Source organism: Phyllobates terribilis, unplaced genomic scaffold (assembly GCF_046119375.1).
Source record: "Phyllobates terribilis strain yellow unplaced genomic scaffold, ASM4611937v1 Scaffold_5__5_contigs__length_657084704, whole genome shotgun sequence".
NCBI lineage: Eukaryota > Metazoa > Chordata > Amphibia > Anura > Dendrobatidae > Phyllobates > Phyllobates terribilis.
This window is the reverse complement of record NW_027362765.1, coordinates 514,452,155-514,468,136: the sequence shown is the minus strand read 5'-3', so window position 1 is coordinate 514,468,136 and position 15,982 is coordinate 514,452,155. Positions and strand designations below refer to the sequence as shown.

General features: G+C 41.2%; 1 protein-coding gene across 1 annotated transcript in view; it reads right to left on the bottom strand.

Moving 5' to 3' along the window:
• Window positions 1-3,374: 3,374 nt before the first annotated feature.
• Window positions 3,375-15,982, bottom strand: part of NUDT13 (nudix hydrolase 13) — an 81,695-nt gene continuing 69,087 nt past the window's right edge. Inside the window, exons 6-9 of the mRNA XM_073685663.1 lie at window positions 11,310-11,435; window positions 8,908-9,019; window positions 7,191-7,339; window positions 3,375-5,944 (exon numbers count right to left, since the gene is read on the bottom strand). Of these exons, the coding sequence (XP_073541764.1) occupies window positions 5,747-5,944; window positions 7,191-7,339; window positions 8,908-9,019; window positions 11,310-11,435 (585 nt within the window). The 3' untranslated portion in view covers window positions 3,375-5,746. The remainder of the gene's footprint in view (window positions 5,945-7,190; window positions 7,340-8,907; window positions 9,020-11,309; window positions 11,436-15,982) is intronic.

The window sequence follows — 15,982 nt, the reverse complement described above, 5'->3', positions numbered from 1 at the left end:
TAGGACTATCAGCTGTGTATCCACCAGACTTCTGCACAACACAACTGATGGTCCCAACCCCATTTATAAGGCAAGAAATCCCACTTATTAAACCCGACAGGGCACACCTGTGAAGTGAAAACCATTTCCGGTGACTACCTCTTGAAGCTCGTCAAAAGAATGCCAAGAGTGTGCAAAGCAGTCATCAAAGCAAAAGGTGGCTACTTTGAAGAACCTAGAATATAAGACATATTTTCAGTTGTTTCACACTTTTTTGTGAAGTATATAATTCCACATGTGTTAATTCATAGTTTTGATGTCTTCAGTGTGAATGTACAATTTTCATAGTCATGAAAATACAGAAAAATCTTTAAATGAGGTGTGTCCAAACTTTTGGTCTGTACTGTATGTTTTGGTGCCCGAAATGCATTTCTGCCCAACCACTTTCATGCCAAGAATGGATTCCATCAGGACAAAGAAAGTTGGCCTTTAGGAACAATGTGAAAGAAAGAAGGCCAACATTATACAATTCCTAACTTTCTTGCTGATTTTATTTAACAATCATTTTACCTGGCTGAATCCTAATAAAATAACCCAGAGTTAATAGATTTGTAGTTGGTGGATTGCTGGCAGTAATAAACATTCCCCTGACAGCAGTGTCCTGGTCCTGATCCATTCTAGTACAGTAAATTGCCAGCTATGCTGTCTTAAGGTTTGGATTGAAAGCATCAGCTGAATTATACTGGTGAGCTAATAAAAAGTGCACATCGTCCTGCATAATGCAGTATCTACTCACAGTAAGGCTGCGTGCCCACGTTGCGGATTACAAGCGTTTTTGATGCGGATTTTCCGCAGCATAAACGCTTGTAAAATGCTTGTCAATCCGCACCCCATGGTCCCCAATGAGAATCTGCAAGTTCTATGCCCATGCTGCGTTCAAAAATCCGCAGCATGATCATTAATTTTGCGTTTCCGCATGCGGAATTGCCTTAATCAATGCATGAAAAAACGCAAGTCAATTCCGCATGTCGAAAACGCACGATAAACGCATGCGGAATTCCACATGCGTTTTTCCGGGAGAGGACATGCGGAAATGAAGCAGAAATTTTCTGCTTCATTTCCGCAACGTGGGCACATAGCCTAAGTTTAACTAGAAGGGGTGCAGAGGATGAGGTTGCACTCCTAGGTCTCAGCCCAAAGAGAAGGCCTGGTGTATAAATACTGTAAAGGCTCCAAATGCCTTTTGCTTCTTCCTTTTTTGTATTTTCTTCCTGAATACAACATTTAAGCAACTGTCTAAATATGGTTCATTAAAAAATTTCCTGCCATTTGTTATTACAGCCTCTGCACACCTCCTTCACATGGCTGGCTGTGCTGCTGCTTCTGTACTAAATATAAAATGTAGAGCTCCAGCATAATTTTCCAGCATAATGCCTGTACAGGAAAGAGGAACTGAATTCCATTATAGGCAGTATTCGAAGGGTAAAGCGGCAAAGTAATGAAGTTTTGCATATACATGACAGCTAGTGAAGGCGGCAGCATCAAGGACTAAGGTTGAACCGATCTTGGTTCTAGGTAGCGTAGAAGTTTAAAAAGGCACTTCCGGTCACAGTCAGACCAGATGTGTCTGGCGTCTCTCCATACAAGTGTAGTTGGCATGTACGCTCATCACTAACTTGTGGTCACATGTCTGATACTAGCACTGGAGAATCTTCACATTGCACACTGTGAAGTCGCATAAAGTGACTGAAGACTTGAACCCTAAGGCCAGACAACCTCTTTAAAGGTGTTGTCCACTACTTGGACTATTGCGTCTCAATCCCCCTTCTAAAATAACCAGTTCTATGGTAACATCACCATTTCTGCGATGCCAGGGCTCACTTGGCGTTATGTCACAAGAGCCCTGCAGCCAATCAGCAGCATTCAGACAAAACTGACATGATGAAGTGAGCTGCTGCTACAACTCTGACATTGACTTCCTCCAAATGTCTGTTACGTCTGAAGGAAGTGAGCGTGAAGGTGACCATTAGACCATGTACCCACTTTGAGTATTTGGTGAGTTTTGAGGTTTCAGAATTTTTGCACTTATAAAGTAAATTGGGTTACTTGCATTTTTCTACATGTGTTTTTGACGCTGCGGCTTTTGTCCCTCTTTTTGGTGTGTCATGTTTTAAACAAAGCTGCTTTGTTTTTGATACTTACTGGTATTTGGCTTTGAGAACTTTTAATAGTCCTGTGTGGATTACATGCGTTTTTGATGCAGAAATGCATGTGCGTTTTTGCTTTTCTTGCATGAGTATTTTCTGCATATAATGCATGTCTTTGAAAAATCTGCACATAAAACTCAGCGTACTGGCAAGAGAAATTGACATTTGCTGATTTGAAACACGCACCGTAGGTCAGTTTACACTAAGTATGGGGGGAAAAAAAAAGCACAGTGGGCTGGATATTTCTATAAATCCCATCCACTGTAAGACGCTGCATTTTTGACCCAGCGAAAACGAGCATCGCCAAAAACTCATCACACTAGTCCCGATACCAATGGCCGTGGTTATTTTAGAAAGGGAAAGATGGCAATTGAGAAGGCATGGTCCAAAATACATCTTAGCAGAACAATTACATTTAACATTTTGTATTGTAACAAGAAATTTTTGTGTAAAGTAATTGTCCTGAGTGCTTAATGTAGCAGGACCAGTAAAATAAGTATTCTGTATTTGAAAGGTTGACTTGTGAAATTTGCTTTCCCTCCACCATCAAGAATTTTTTTTTTTATACATTTCTACTTTTTTAAGGCAATGGAGTTGAAACGCGTTATGTTTTTTGAACCTCCAGTGTCCTAACTCAGGCATACTATACAAATCGGGATAACTGCAGACTAACAGGGTTCCCATCATCACAACCACTGATATACAACCTGTCTCTGACCAGGTATATCCTAATAAGTTCCAGTAATCTACAATTCAAATATATAATTTAATTAATACAGTAACATTTTGTCCATCACCAGCAGATCCAAATAAGTCATAGCCTCCAAGTGTGTGTGGTGGTGGTTTTTTTTGTTTTGTTTTTTGCCCATACAAGACAGGACAGATGACGTCACACCCCCCCCCCCCTCTAAAAAAAAACAAAAACTAGCACTTGGCCGAAAGTTCATGTTCATGCACAGGGATAATGCTTGCAGCAGCTTCTTTCACACAAAGACAAATCTGATCAGAAGTTGCAATTCCACCTGCCCAATTCTTCTCTCCCCAGACACCATCTGTTAGGGAAGAGTCAGGAGGCCCCCATACACATTGGCCGAACCAACCGAAATCTGGTTCTGATGACTTTCAGCTAATATGTATGAGGGCATGTACCACTCTGCCCCTGGCGTGCATGGATGTCTTCCTTGTTGGATAAAGTAAAAAAAAAAAAAAAAAAAACACTGGAGATCAAAATCTCCATGGTCATTAGTATCTTGTTTATGTAACTGTATAATGTAGGTATTGTTGCATAGCAGATTCTGCACTGTGGTGATGTGGCCTAAAGCCCAGCTCCACCATGAAAATGTCAATTTAGTGCTGACTGTTAGAAATTGGATGGACATTTAATAGCAAAACCTTCTAAGGCTGTGTGCCCACGTAGCATTTTTCAAGCGTATATGCTGCGGAATTTCCGCAGCGTAAACGCTTGAAAAACGCATGTATATCCGCACCCCATGGTCCCCAATGGGATTCCGCAAGTTCTATGCACATGCTGCGGATTTTTCCGCAGCGTTTATGCCGCGTTCAAAAATCCGCAGCATGTCAATTAATTTTGCGTTTCCGCAAGCGGAATTGCCTTTGTCCAATGCATAAAAAACGCAAGGCAATTCCGCATGTGGAAAACGCGTGATAAACGCGCGAAAAATGCGCGATAAACGCGTGCGGAATTCCGCATGCGTTTTTCCGGGAGAGGACTTGCATTTATGCAGCAGAAATTTTCTGCTTCATAAATGCAACGTGGGCACATAGCCTAACAATCTCTTTAAAAGCTGCTGCATCTTTGATGGAGGGGGCTCAGAGCCGCATCAAGGGCACGTGGCCGCTACTTGAAACTAATCTTACTAGAAATCAGACAATTAATTTAGCCAATTAAATGAAATCCCGCATGTTGCTCAGTGGTTGCATCTTGCTCTATAAATCTGCGTTTTAAAAAGTTAAATACATCTCTCAATTATGTGTTAAGAAACCAGTACACAAACATGTAGAGTGAACCTGGCCTAAAGGAATATTAGCCTGCCCACAGGAGATAATACAATGTTACATTTTATAATAAGTTTAAGAATTAATAGGCATATAGTAACCTCGCTGTCCACTCTGCAATAGAACCCTCAAACCATACAGAAAGTGGCACTATGGCAATATAGGGAAAGTCTCTGTATAGAACAGCTCGCATTCCAGTTTAAGGGGCTTTCCATTTTAAGCAAAGTGGACCTCAAACTCTTTTATATACGTAGTATAACAAAATAGAGCAGGTATTCATCCTCCCTGAGTCCAGTGTCAGTTCTCCGCCACTTCTCTAGTCTCAGGCTTCGATTCATCAGAGTTTGTTAGAAATCCAACATATATCACTTTTAAAAGGTCACTTTTTTTTTTTTTTTGCGCAATGGGTAACTGCTCAAAATTGATGTGACTTTTGTCGTTTTCACAGCAGTTTTGCCCAGCTTTACCAAAGTGGGCAGAGATGGGGTGGGACGCCACAGCTCGTCTAACTCATGTTGAGCTGAGGCGTTCCTTAAGCCAAAAGTATTACTCCAATCCGTCACCGTATGAAGATTTGTGGTGGGGTGCACACCACTTATTAGACGTTCCTGATTCAGTAAGGGTACGTTCCCACGATCCGCTTTTGGTGAGTTTTTGATGTTGCAGAATTTCTGCATGTTTTAAGTAAATTGGCTTATTTGTGGGGGGGGGGGGGGTTTATTACTTTTTTCTCATGTGATTTTTGACACTGCGGGTTTTTGCCTCTTTTTCGGATGTCATGTTTTTAGAAAGCGGCTTTGTTTTTTATAGTTCCTGGTATTTGGCTTTTACTAAACTTTATCAATATACTTTGGTGCGGATTACATGCGTTTTTGATGCATTTCTCTTGAGGAACCTTACTAAAACCGCATGTGCGTTTCTTGCCTGTGAATTTTCTGCATCTACTGCAAGTCTATAGGAAAAATGTCCACATAAAACTCAGCAAACCCGCAAGAGAAATTGACACGTTGCGGATCTGAAACGCACCCTGCAGGTTAGTTTACGCAGAGTAATAAAAAAAAAACACAGTGGGCATAAGATTTCTAGAAATCCCAGCCACTTTGCTGGACCTGTAAGACGCAGTGTCAAAAACTCACCAAAAACACATCGTCGGCACGCAGCCTAAGAGGAGGTATATGCCTGGATCATCTGACTCCATTATAACTCTCCAAGACCAGTGTGAACTTAGCCACTCTTGATGAATCAGGGCCTCAGTGTTTTGGCTGCAGCGGTGACATGACATCGACTGCTAACATCACTTCTGCAGTCAATCACTAAGCTCAGCAGCTCTAATGATGTAGGCTGCACAAGTCACCGAGCTAAGTGCTTGGCTGCAGTGGTGATGCACACTGTCAACGTGACGTCACTGGTGCAACAGCTGAGAGCCGGCGCTGGACGTGAAGTGAGTACCTACTCTGATTCTTATGTTTAAAAAAGTTTGGGGTTCACTTTTCTTAAAATAGAAAGCCCCTTTAATTTTAAAAGTTGTTTGAGTCCAACAAGCGTTAACTACTATGTAGGGATTTCTGTTCTTGTACCCATTCTTGTATAAGCTGATGAGCTATTGCAAACTTTGGAGGAACCCAGACTGGCAAAGTCCCATCTGGTAATTTAGAAGGCAACATATTTACTCCCAGCGCTTCAATCACTTCTTCCAGGGTGAACCATCGGGCCTCTTCTATTTCTCCTTTGTTGATATTGAGCTGTTGGAGATAAATTTGTCAGTACATCAGCCTCCACCATGTTTAACAAGTTCTGGGACAACCAATCCCAGATATGCATCCATATAAAATTTCAAGGGTTATTCTCAAGTTTTCTTTGAGCAGCACACAGCTTCCCAGTTTCCTGACTTCTTGGTTTCTGGCATGGCCGGCTCTCCTCCTTGAGTCACAGTTCTGCTGTGTATTAGTAAAACTAAAAAGCCCAGCACTGTAACCCATTCAGCTAGTCCACACTGCCATCACTGTATTTACACAGAGATTACAGGTCCCTTGAACAAGTGCGCAGCTTTGTAAGAGCCGTGATTAGGAGAACCACTCTAGTAAAAGCCGATGCTGCAGGCTAGTAATTTTGCAAGATTTGTAACAGTAGCTTGTCAGGAGCTTTAAGGCAGGGGAGACGTTAACTGCTATATAGAAATATATGGGCTGGATAGAGCTGACTTGTTAACCCCTCTCCTGGAATGTAGCTACTGTGCACACTAAGCCATTGTCTGGGCAGGCACAGGTGCCCGATCTCCATGAAAACCAGCTGTACCCTATGTAAGATAAAAATTTGTATTGCAGGAGAATGACAGCACATAGAAAAAGCAAGTCAATTACAAACTTACTTATTTTCATGCTCTCTAACTAATTAAAGTAATTTAATAACTTGAGAATATCCCTTTTTAAGCATTTTGGGAGCTGATTTTTGAGGAAACTTGCAGTGTTGTAGAAATACAGTAGATACAAAACAGTGCAATCACACAATGCATCACCAGTTAAAGTACAAGTAATACACTCAATGGCATAATTTCGTAAAAATAAGGCCTCATTCAGATGTCCGTTTTTCTCACATATACGAGAAATAAGGACCGATTAATTTGATCAGACTTTGATGAGAGTGTGGTCCAAGTGTCATTCGTTTTTCTCATACATGGAGGAAAAAAAAGTTTCTCCACCTTCTGCTATGTGATAGAAAGTGAAAATCGGACTGCACTCGGATGCCATCCATTCATGGATTTTTCCACGAACCCATAGACTTGCACTGCCGACTTTGAATCAACCCTCGGATAAAAATAGGACATGTCTCCACTTTTTTTCTGTGAACCACTCGGTCCTTGAAAAATTACGGACATGTAAGTAGTCCCATGTACTATGACACATACAAGTGCTATCCGTAAAAACCACAGATGGCACTCGTATGCGAAAATTGGACGTCTGTATGAGACCTAAGCCAGATAGTTGATACCTCATCATCCTTGGCTGTGGCCTGACATGCCAGCATTAGTGAACTGCTAGGAATTGGCCAGTGCTGGGATCCAGAATATCTGACAGTATCCACCACCACACCAACTTCTTCTGCTACTTCTCTCCGAACTGTCTCCTCCACAGTCTCCCCTAAATTTTGGGAGAAGCCAACCAACAATGAAAATTCAGATTTTAGAAGCTTATCTCCTTAAAACTAAGACCAATATTTCACTTCTAAATACAGTTTCATCTTGATAAGATGTACGGCCAGATTCATGGAGGAGTTTGACAGTTTTCTGACATAAAGCACTTTCAGATATCACAAAACTCGAACTTGCACAAAAATTTTGTGACTTGGCGTTCTCACAGCAGTCCTGGCCAGTTTCGCCAAAATGGATAAAGTATGGATTAGGCATGGCTAAGCCCACCCATCTAATTCATCAGAATTGCAGAAAGTGACATATGGTGCAGTTTAAAATATCAGCAGCAAGTCAATACTTTGCACTGAAAAGTATGAAATCTGAGGCAAATGCAAACAAAACCTGAAGTAAAATACGCATAGAGCATTTGCCGATTTTGCTGCACATTTTGGTACTGATAGGCGGTGTAAAAAATATGCGGCAAATCTGTGTGTATATAAACATACTCTAGGGGTGGGGGTATTCAGACGTGCCCCTGACATGGCCATTCATTACAGTGACACAAATGGACTCCACTAGTACTCCTTTGTGGTGGTGTTCATCTTTTCAGAGGGGCACAAGATCATAGTCAACTAAGTTCTTGTGCCCCTCTAAGAAGACGCAAGGTGCAAAAGGGAAGTCTATTTGAACTCTCCTTGTTTAATTGTAATAAATGGCCATTTTAGGGACACATCTGAACCCCGGTTCTCAAGGATTCAGATGGAAGCTGCAGGTGGAAGCCATCAATGGAGTTGTGAACACAACCTAACATGAACAAGAAAGCTCATATTTTGCTTCTTAAAGAAGAAGTCTTATCACAATTTTTATTCCCTAATCCGTCCTAATTATGTATGTATTGAGGTATTTATCTACTTACCGATCGCAGTCTTCCCCCGATTACAGCACCGCTCCAGTCCTCTTCAAGCCCGTGTCACCTGAAATCTGCCGATCACACAGGAGTTTACGTGTGGACTGGAAGTCACTTTCCCAATGTAAGTCTATGGAGCATTATCCTGAATCTCAGACTCTGGCCATGGCCCCACTATCAGTATTCGATGAATATTTTTTCTCAGGAGTGGGAGCCAAAACCAGGAGTGGGTGATAAATGCAGAATTGGTGACTTGTTTCTATTGTACCTTTTCTCTGATTGTTCCTCACGTGGTTTTGGCTCCAACTCCTGAGAAAAAATACTGACCAAATACTGACCAAATACTGATAGTGGGGCCGTGGCCTTACACTGGGAAAGCAGCACCGCTCCACACAACAGACGCTGTGTGAAGCGGCAAAGCTGTAGAGAGGTCTAAAGCGGCGCAGGAAACTGAGGAAGACTGCCATCAGTAATGATTACGCAACCTTCTTTTTTAAATACTATATATAGGTAATAGCGGGGTTATGTAACAAGGCAACAGAAAAGTGCTTATAGCAAACGGGTTCACGTTTGCATTTATCACAATTGAATTAGTCCAATAAATGTGTCAATTAGCTAAAAGTCTGGGCTATAAAATGAATATGTATTGTGGATATTGGATAAATGCTTACCAATCTCACAGAAGCCCGCCAGCGCAGTGTACAACCCGGCTGGGAAGGTCTTCTGATGAACAAGCAGGCAGCGGTTTTTGCTGGAAACAAGTGTAATAACCACTGGTGACACCTAGTACATTATAAAATATATGATAAAATAGAAGAAATATGGATTATAAGTATTCAGTCCATTCACCAACTCACATACTAAAGATCCAACCTACGTTCATAGCTTGGTATGCCTATGGGGCAACAAGCCCATGTAATGTACATTGTGTAGAGATTTCTTACAGGTCCGCTGAGTGGCTTCTTCTTTGTCAGCTGGCGCCCTTTCACTTTAACTATACATTTCCAAATTACAACAGACTAAATGCTGCATGAAATGGATACAAGAGACCAGAACCACTATAGGTATAATGTTAACAGCAAGATCGTTGATGAAAAATGTACAGAAAATCCTATAAATCTCATTTCAAAACAAACAATACAAAAGAAATCCTCTAGTGGTAATGTGTTAATGTTTATGTCAGAGAAAGGGAGTGGAGTGCGAGACCCCCTGGATTACAATTGAGAATTCTATTAATGGAAAATGTATGAATTATAGAGCATGAATAGACATTTGCTGGATAGTGAACAACTTTTGTATATGCGCTGACTCAGTGGGAATTTTTTGTGGTAGTACCTGCATACTGGGGAATGTCACTATGCTTTATTATGCTTCTGTATTAAATATGTTAAAAATGCTTTCCAGATTTGGGGTTTGGAAGGGTGTGTGTGTGGGGGTGGGGGGTATTAATCCTATTTCTGCTTGGGTATCGGTTCTGTTTGGGGGAAATGTTCCCCGTGGTTGTAATCATCTGTAAAATGTTTAGTAAAAATATTTAAAAAAGGAAGTATATACAGCCGGTGAAAGAAGTATTGAACACATTACCAATTTTCTAAGTATATTTCTAAAAGTGCAATTAACAGGAAATTCTCACCAGAGGCAGGTATCAACTCATCAAATCCACACAGGTAAAGAAATCAAACCATGATGTCCATAAATTAAGTTATGTGTAATAATGAGAATTACACAGGAAAAAGTATTAAACACGTCCCCAATTTTATAAGTGAATATATTTCTAAAGGTGCAATTGACATGAAATTCTCCCCAGATGTCGGTAACAATCCATCCAATCCACACAGGGAAAGATATCAAACCCTAGATGTAAATAAGTTATGTGTAATAAGGAGAAATGGCACAGGAAAAATGTATTGAACAAATGAAGAAAGAGAGGTGCAATAAGCCATGGAAAGTCCTGACACCAACTGAAATCTATCAGTAATCAGACAGCAATCCTGCCACTTAGTGAAATATAGTATCAGGTGGTTCAACTGATGGCCTATAAAAAGGTGTCTCATTACCAAGGTGCCACATAAGAAACATTTCAGAATTGGTAAAACCAGTGAACGGTCTCAAGACCTCTGCATCCTTATTATTGCAAAACATATTAAAGGAATTGACAGAAGAATTTCTAAACTACTGAAGGTTCCAGAGAGAACTGTTGGGGCCATAATACAGAAGTGGAAAGGACATCATTTCACCATAAACCAGCCATGACCAGGTGCTCCCACAAGAATTCATACAGAGAAGTGAAAAGAATTATCAGAAGAGTTGTCCAAGAGTCAAGGACCACCTGTGGAAAGCTACAGAAAGACCTTGAATCAGCAGGTACAATTGTTTCAAACAAAGCTATAAGTAATGCACTCAACCTCCATGGCCTGTATGCATGCTCATCATGTAAGACTCCTCTGTGGAACAAAAAGCATGTTCAAGTGCGTTTAAAGTTTGCTCAACAACATTTAGACATGCCTGTGAAATACTGGGAGAATATACAGTTGAAACCAGAAGTTTACATACAGGATATAAAAAGACACATATGCACTTTTTTCCCAATATCTGACATGAAATCAGAATTAACCTTTCCCGTTTTAGGTCAATTAGGATTACCATCATTTTTAATATTTGCCAAATGCCAGAATAATGAGAGAGAGAGAATGTTTTAAGGCATTTTTATTACTTACTGCAAAGTTAAAAGTTTGAATGATAGCTCTCTTCAATGTGTGTACATCATGAGAGACTTGTCAATCTCTGTTGCGGGGAGAAGTCAAATCATTAAACTATGCTTTCTCCGAAAAGCCAGAAAGTTTAAGATAAAAATATACCTGGTATTAATTGTGTAGCAAGGCTCAGATTCATACTGCCCGTGGTTTGTGCAGCATAAATCAAATTACAGGTTCCCTTCAAGTCAAAATTAAGAATGGGATTCCTCAATTTAGCTCCCAGTATACTGGAGGGTAGGGATATTTAGACAGCCAATATTTGAATAGTATAATTGGATAATAATACCATACATGACATAACAATTCTTGTAACTCACTTGCGGGTAGTAGATCACTCCATTAGCATGGCACACTCGGTTACTCCCAGACACGTTCTTCTGGGTGGGCTTTCCTGATTTGCTGCAATATTGATGACAGTCATGCCAACGTAAAAGGGACTGTGCCTATAATAGAGAGGTACTGGATGGAAAACCAATGCAATGCATTATAAACTGAAATATTTGTATAAACAGAGAACTGTTTGCAAAAGGGTTTGTTTGACCTTTTCTGTGCAGTTTTGCCGGGTGATCTCATATAGATGTGGAAGCTGTAGGGTTGAATATTCATTTCGGATTTACATACGCTTCACTAGCTGGCGTGCGACTATGAATTGTCCAGAGCTTACAGCAAGAGTCAATCGGGTAAGGTACAGCAATAAACGTTACATATTCTGAAAGGGCTGCCCAAGCCCTATTTCAAGATACTATTAGTATGCTACACAAAAATCACCTGACAGAGACCCTTTAAACGTCAGGCGATCAGTAAAACGTTATGGATCGGTGGTCCTATCATGTGGCCGGTCTGTCCATGTCAACAGATGTTTACACCGGGAAAGCAGCATCACACCACACAGTAGACGCTGTGCGCGCCGGCAAAGCTGCACAGAACCAAAATATTTTAATTGTGAATGACGCTCAACACAATAAAGTAACTTATGTCCCATAAGCTTTAAAATAAAAATCACACATAAAAGGATTCAGGTAAGTGATTCCCTTATACGGGGATGGTTCGATTAGTTTACATATTAGTTAAAGATTTTTTCTAAGGAAGAATGTGTGATGATACGACACTGACGCTAGTCTATACTTATGACCATCTGATAAGTACTATCCTTGTGAAAGTGAAGTATATCGTTAATAAGTTTCCAATTTCTTCTTGTATTCTCTCGGTTATATTTTATTTGAGAGAGCAAATAAAAAATATTTATAAAAATAATCCACAAGTAAAATTCACAGCAAACCTGTCCCTTGTGTACATTGGATAATGGTAATCCTACTTCTCACTATTACGATAGCTATAAAAAGAGAGGTATATGAAATAGTATACAACATTGCTTAATGTAATTTTTACATTATTTGACCAATGATTACATGATTGATATTTATTCATTTAACAAACGGTTTTGTTATATTCAGGCAGGTGATACAATGGGTAAATCCACACTAATAAACCAGCCCCCATAATAGCAGGGGTGATTCACCAGCTCCATAAACCATGGCTGTCCGGTTGGATTAGAGTTGATCACTGCTCCATCAGATGTGTATAATGCAAAGGCTTTAAAACATTTGGCATTGCTCTTTAAAATAAAGTAAGAAATGTACAGTCACAGGGAAATATCCTTTACATTAATGTAGACGATCTCTGTCAATACAAGTCTGGGCAGGAGACTACTACACTCATTGTACAACCACTCCCAAGATTTCTGCCCTGGGCCGTTCTATATTTCTGTTACAGCAAGCCTCTAGACCTAAGGAAAGAATGACATGTTCAAGCCACTGCTTTAGATATCTTGAGGGCACGTAACAAACCCCCAGTTGGGACTTGTAGAACTATTCATCATACAGGTATGCTAACCTACTAACCTATAAAAAGAGACTGTACTCTGTATGGCCTCACAATCCATTACACCTGGTCCATAACTCCAGACGGAAGAAGGAGATCTATATCAAAAACTAAAATAGGTTTCCCCTTTTAGTGCTGGCAAACACTACTACCCTCCCCTTAAAAGAGAGAGGAGCCCCAATTCAACAAAGTATTTTAAACAGAAATCTGGTAAAAAAAAACATTTTGATAAGTCGCAAAACATTTACGCAACTGGAGGTTGCGCAAAAAAATTGCAACTTCTGGAGTTTTCATGCCAGTTTCGCCAGGCGGTATGGGGGCCTAACACCACAGTTTGTCTCATTCTTGATGAGCTGTGGCATTCCTTACTCTAGAGATCTTACTCCAGTCCCTGAATAAGATTTCTGGCAAGGTGCACATCAACTTTCAGAAGTGCCTGATTCACCAAGAGGCATGATGAATCTTAATCCGGCACCTTTGACTCCAGCATGCCCCCTCATCAAGACTGGCATGAACAACACAAATCTTGATGACTCAGGGTCATGGTGTTTGATTGCCCGATTCATTTTCAAGAAAAAATAACTAATTTTCTATCAAATTGTTTGTAGGGCCTGTGGAGATGGGATCTCTACATAACTTCCCATCATCTATCAAAATATGGGATACCAGTAGCCTGGTCTAGGCCCCATAGTACATGTGCCCTTGTACACAATACAAGTCATTTAAGATGGTCGCACGGCCGAATAAATAAACCTGTTCCTAAGGACCCCTTTACGTTATGTTTTAATTGGAAAATGGTAAAGCAAACACTTAGCTTTGTTTTAAAGGGAATCAGCAGGTTTTTGCTATTTAATTTAAGAGTAAAATAATATAGGGCAAGATACCCTGATTCCAAAGATGTATCACTTAGTTTACTTTGTGCAGCAGTTGTCACACAATCAGAGTTTTTAGATGCAGGATGAAGTAGAACTCAGAAAGCTGGCCCCGCCCACACCTGGCTCCCTATGTACATAGCTTATTGATCGTGAGCTATCAGAGAAGGGGGGCGGAGTTAGAACAGTGCTTACTCACTGCTGATAATCTCCTAGTGATAAAACCTTCATTGTAAGTAAACAACAGCACACAGCCAAAAAAGTGAAACATTGTTGAATTCAGTGTCCCAGTGTCACGCTAGATATGGGAAGCAGGGCTGTGGAGTCGGTAAGCCAAACCTCCGACTAAGACTCCTCACTTTCCATGTCACCGACTCCATGACTCCGACTCCCTCATACATGGCTCAAGTTTAAGGCTGTGTGCCCACGATGCAGATTTGAAGCAGAAATGTCCTGAGTGTTTTTTCCTCTCCCTGGCAGAAAAAACGCATGCGGATTTTACATGCGTTTATGCATGCGTTTTTTCAAGTGGTTTTCCAAGCGATTTTGAGCATCACTCAAATGCATTTGGAAAAGTGCTTGACAATAAGTTGGTCACACAATATAAATCCATGCAACTGGCATGGATTTATATTGTGTGACCAACTTATGAGGAGAGTTCTGCTTTCAAATGGTGCATCTATACTAAAAAAAAAGAATTAAAAAGTAAAAAGAAAAAAAAAACCTTATACTCACCTCTCCAGCGGCCCCCGGTCTCCTCCAGGTGGCGATCCTCTCTCCTCGGGGGCCCGCAGTGTACTGGCAGGACCTGCTGTGACGTCATTTAGTCAGCTGATGGTCAAGCGACGTCAGCGGTCAGGTGATGGTCGCGTGACCATCAGCTGATTAAATGACATCACCGCAGGTCCCGCCAGTACACCACGGGCCGCTGAGGAGAGAGGATCGCCGCCGGGAGGAGACCGGGGGCCGCCGGAGAGGTGAGTATGAATAATTTTTTTTATTTTTTACTTTATATTATTTTTTAACTTGCGTGTACGATGGTACCTGGGTCGGATGAGAGTCTCCTCTTCTCCAGACCCAGGTACCATCCGCGCATTGAACCGCATAAAGTCCGCATGTATAATCTATACATGCGGATTTTAGGAGGTTCAATGCAAGTCAATGGGCGCGATTTCGCTGCGAAATCACGACCAAATTGGTTGTGCTGCAGATTTTTCTGCAATAATAATCCGCAGAGGAAATTTCCGCAGCATGTGCACAGACATGTGGATTATCATTGGGAAACATGGCAGACATCTTAACAAGCGATTTTAATGAGTTTTCACGGCGGAAAAGCCGCCGCGGAAACGCATTAAAACCGCATCGTGGGCACACAGCCTAAGTGATACATTTACTGTAGCACAGATTCATCTCAGCTAAAAGTCTAGACCCTTAGATCAGGAATAGGACAGACATTAATAGGACATTTCATAACTTTCCCAAATTCTTATGAAAAAATATTCCCCACAAACTGCATTGAACTACTGTACCCAATTTATTATATATTTTAGGAGTTGGAGTCAGTCCATTTTATACCGACTCCACCAAAATGGATACCGACTCCAACTCCACGACTCTGACTCCACAGCCGTGATGGGAAGAACCCAGTGTACGACAAAGGGAAAAGGGGGGAAGCCCAACAACTAGGGAAAGGGAGAGTGGAGACCCTTGGCAGATCTAACAACACTCTGACTCCCCTATCGTCGCTAAATAGTTTCCGCACCTATCGCCAAGCAGGATACCTAATCCTTAACTGACCCTAGAGCTTAGCCCTAGGAAGGGAGGGGAAGGGGTGAGCACTAGTCAGCCCCACTGCAACTAAAGACAAACAAGACAAACAGACAATAGGATAAACTTAGCTTTGAGAAGACACCAGAGAGATCACGACAAATATCCACCAAGGAACTCCAAGAAGAAACTAGCTGACTGCTAGAACTCCAGGCCTGAACAGAGGAAAATATTTCTATCACTGGCGACTCTCAGGAGACACTGAGGCTGTGTGCCCATGATCCGGAGCTACTGCGGGTTTGACACTGCAGACTTATGCAGCGTCAAACCAGCAGCGGCCAGATGTTACAGCATAGTGAATGGGATTTCTAGAAATCCCATGTCCACTATGCGTCTGCGGCACACCCGCGGAAGCTGACATGCGGTGCGTTTTCCAGACTGTAGCATGTCAATTTCTCTTGCGGGTCCGC